This window comes from Lagopus leucura, unplaced genomic scaffold (assembly GCF_019238085.1).
Source record: "Lagopus leucura isolate 7727_CA_CO unplaced genomic scaffold, USGS_WTPT01 253-3_obj-0_obj, whole genome shotgun sequence".
Lineage (NCBI taxonomy): Eukaryota > Metazoa > Chordata > Aves > Galliformes > Phasianidae > Lagopus > Lagopus leucura.
In genome coordinates this window covers 27795-28928 of record NW_024963032.1, presented here as the reverse complement: position 1 = coordinate 28928, position 1134 = coordinate 27795, and the positions used below count along the sequence as shown (strand labels likewise).

Here is a 1134-nt window from a genome sequence, read left to right as displayed (position 1 = left end):
ATTTGGGGTCGTGCAGGGTGTTTGTGGGGCATTTTGGATTCAATTTGGGGTCGTGCAGGGTGTTTGTGGGGCATTTTGGATTCAATTTGGGGTCGTGCAGGGTGTTTGTGGGGCATTTTGGATTCAATTTGGGGTCGGGCAGGGTGTTTGTGGGGCATTTTGGTGAGGATTTGGGGTCGTGCAGGCTGTTTGTGGGGCATTTTGGATTCAATTTGGGGTCGTGCAGGGTGTTTGTGGGGTCTTTGCGCCCCGCATTCCCCCCCCCCTGCACGGCGCATCTCCTGCCCCATCTCCCCGTGGGTTCAGCGCCCCCCTCCCATTCCCCCCCCCCCAAAAAACGGACGCAGCTGAGCCGCTCTCTCGCTCTGCTCGCTTTTATTCCCCCCGCTGACCCCGACTTTCGCTCGCCGCTTCCCCCCATAGCGGACGCACACGGGTCGGATCCTCACCCCGCAGCTCCGCGCTTCGCACGGCTCCCAGCGGAGGCGAATGGCGGGAGGCTTTTCGGGGTTCCCCTCCGCTGCCCCCCCGAAACCCGGCGTCGTCACGGCCGCCCCTCGCACGCCCAGGGCCGCCCCTCGCACACCCAGGGCAGCGCGCTGTCGCACGGCCACTCGAAGCGCGTCCCGTCCCGCCGCAGCGCCGCGCACTTCTGCTGCCGCCCCCCGTCCGCTTCGTTCGGGTGCCGCCGGCTGCGACGGAAGCGCGGTGGGTTTTGGGGAGGATTGAGGAGTGGGGGGGGGGGGTTTAGGGGTGGAGATGGGGGTCTCTCCCCCCCTTTCTCCTCGTTTCCTCATCCCCGGCCCCCCCCTCCCTGTACCCCTGGGTCCGGGTCACGACGGAGCCGTTCGCTCGTTTCCAGGTGCGCTCCAGCTCTTCGTCTCTGATTCCGAGCCACGAGGAGCCGAGCAGCGCGCTTTGGAGGTGAGCCTGGGGGCGGCGGCGGTCGATGGGACGCTGAGACCCCCCCCCCCCCCCCTCCCGAATCCGACCCCCCTCCCGGGACCCCCAGGACCCCCAAGGACGCCGGGTCCCACCGCCGGCTGGGTCCCGATGCTGTGATGCCCCCAAACGCTGCCGGCTCTGCCCCGAGGTGGGGGGAAATGTGAGGTCTTTTTTTTGGCTGGGGGGAGG

General features: G+C 67.4%; 1 protein-coding gene and 1 long non-coding RNA gene across 2 annotated transcripts in view; one reads left to right on the top strand and one right to left on the bottom strand.

Annotated features, from left to right (window-relative positions):
• Nucleotides 1–365: 365 nt before the first annotated feature.
• LOC122190941 (macrophage mannose receptor 1-like) overlaps nucleotides 366–1134 on the bottom strand; it is a 6896-nt gene continuing 6127 nt past the window's right edge. Inside the window, exons 7-8 of the mRNA XM_042891097.1 lie at nucleotides 821–930; nucleotides 366–692 (exon numbers count right to left, since the gene is read on the bottom strand). Coding sequence (XP_042747031.1) covers nucleotides 545–692; nucleotides 821–930 — 258 coding nt within the window. The 3' untranslated portion in view covers nucleotides 366–544. The remainder of the gene's footprint in view (nucleotides 693–820; nucleotides 931–1134) is intronic.
• Nucleotides 623–1087, top strand: LOC122190942. Its single transcript, XR_006182266.1, has 3 exons — nucleotides 623–708; nucleotides 863–924; nucleotides 1013–1087. It is a non-coding gene; the product is annotated as an uncharacterized LOC122190942 (long non-coding RNA).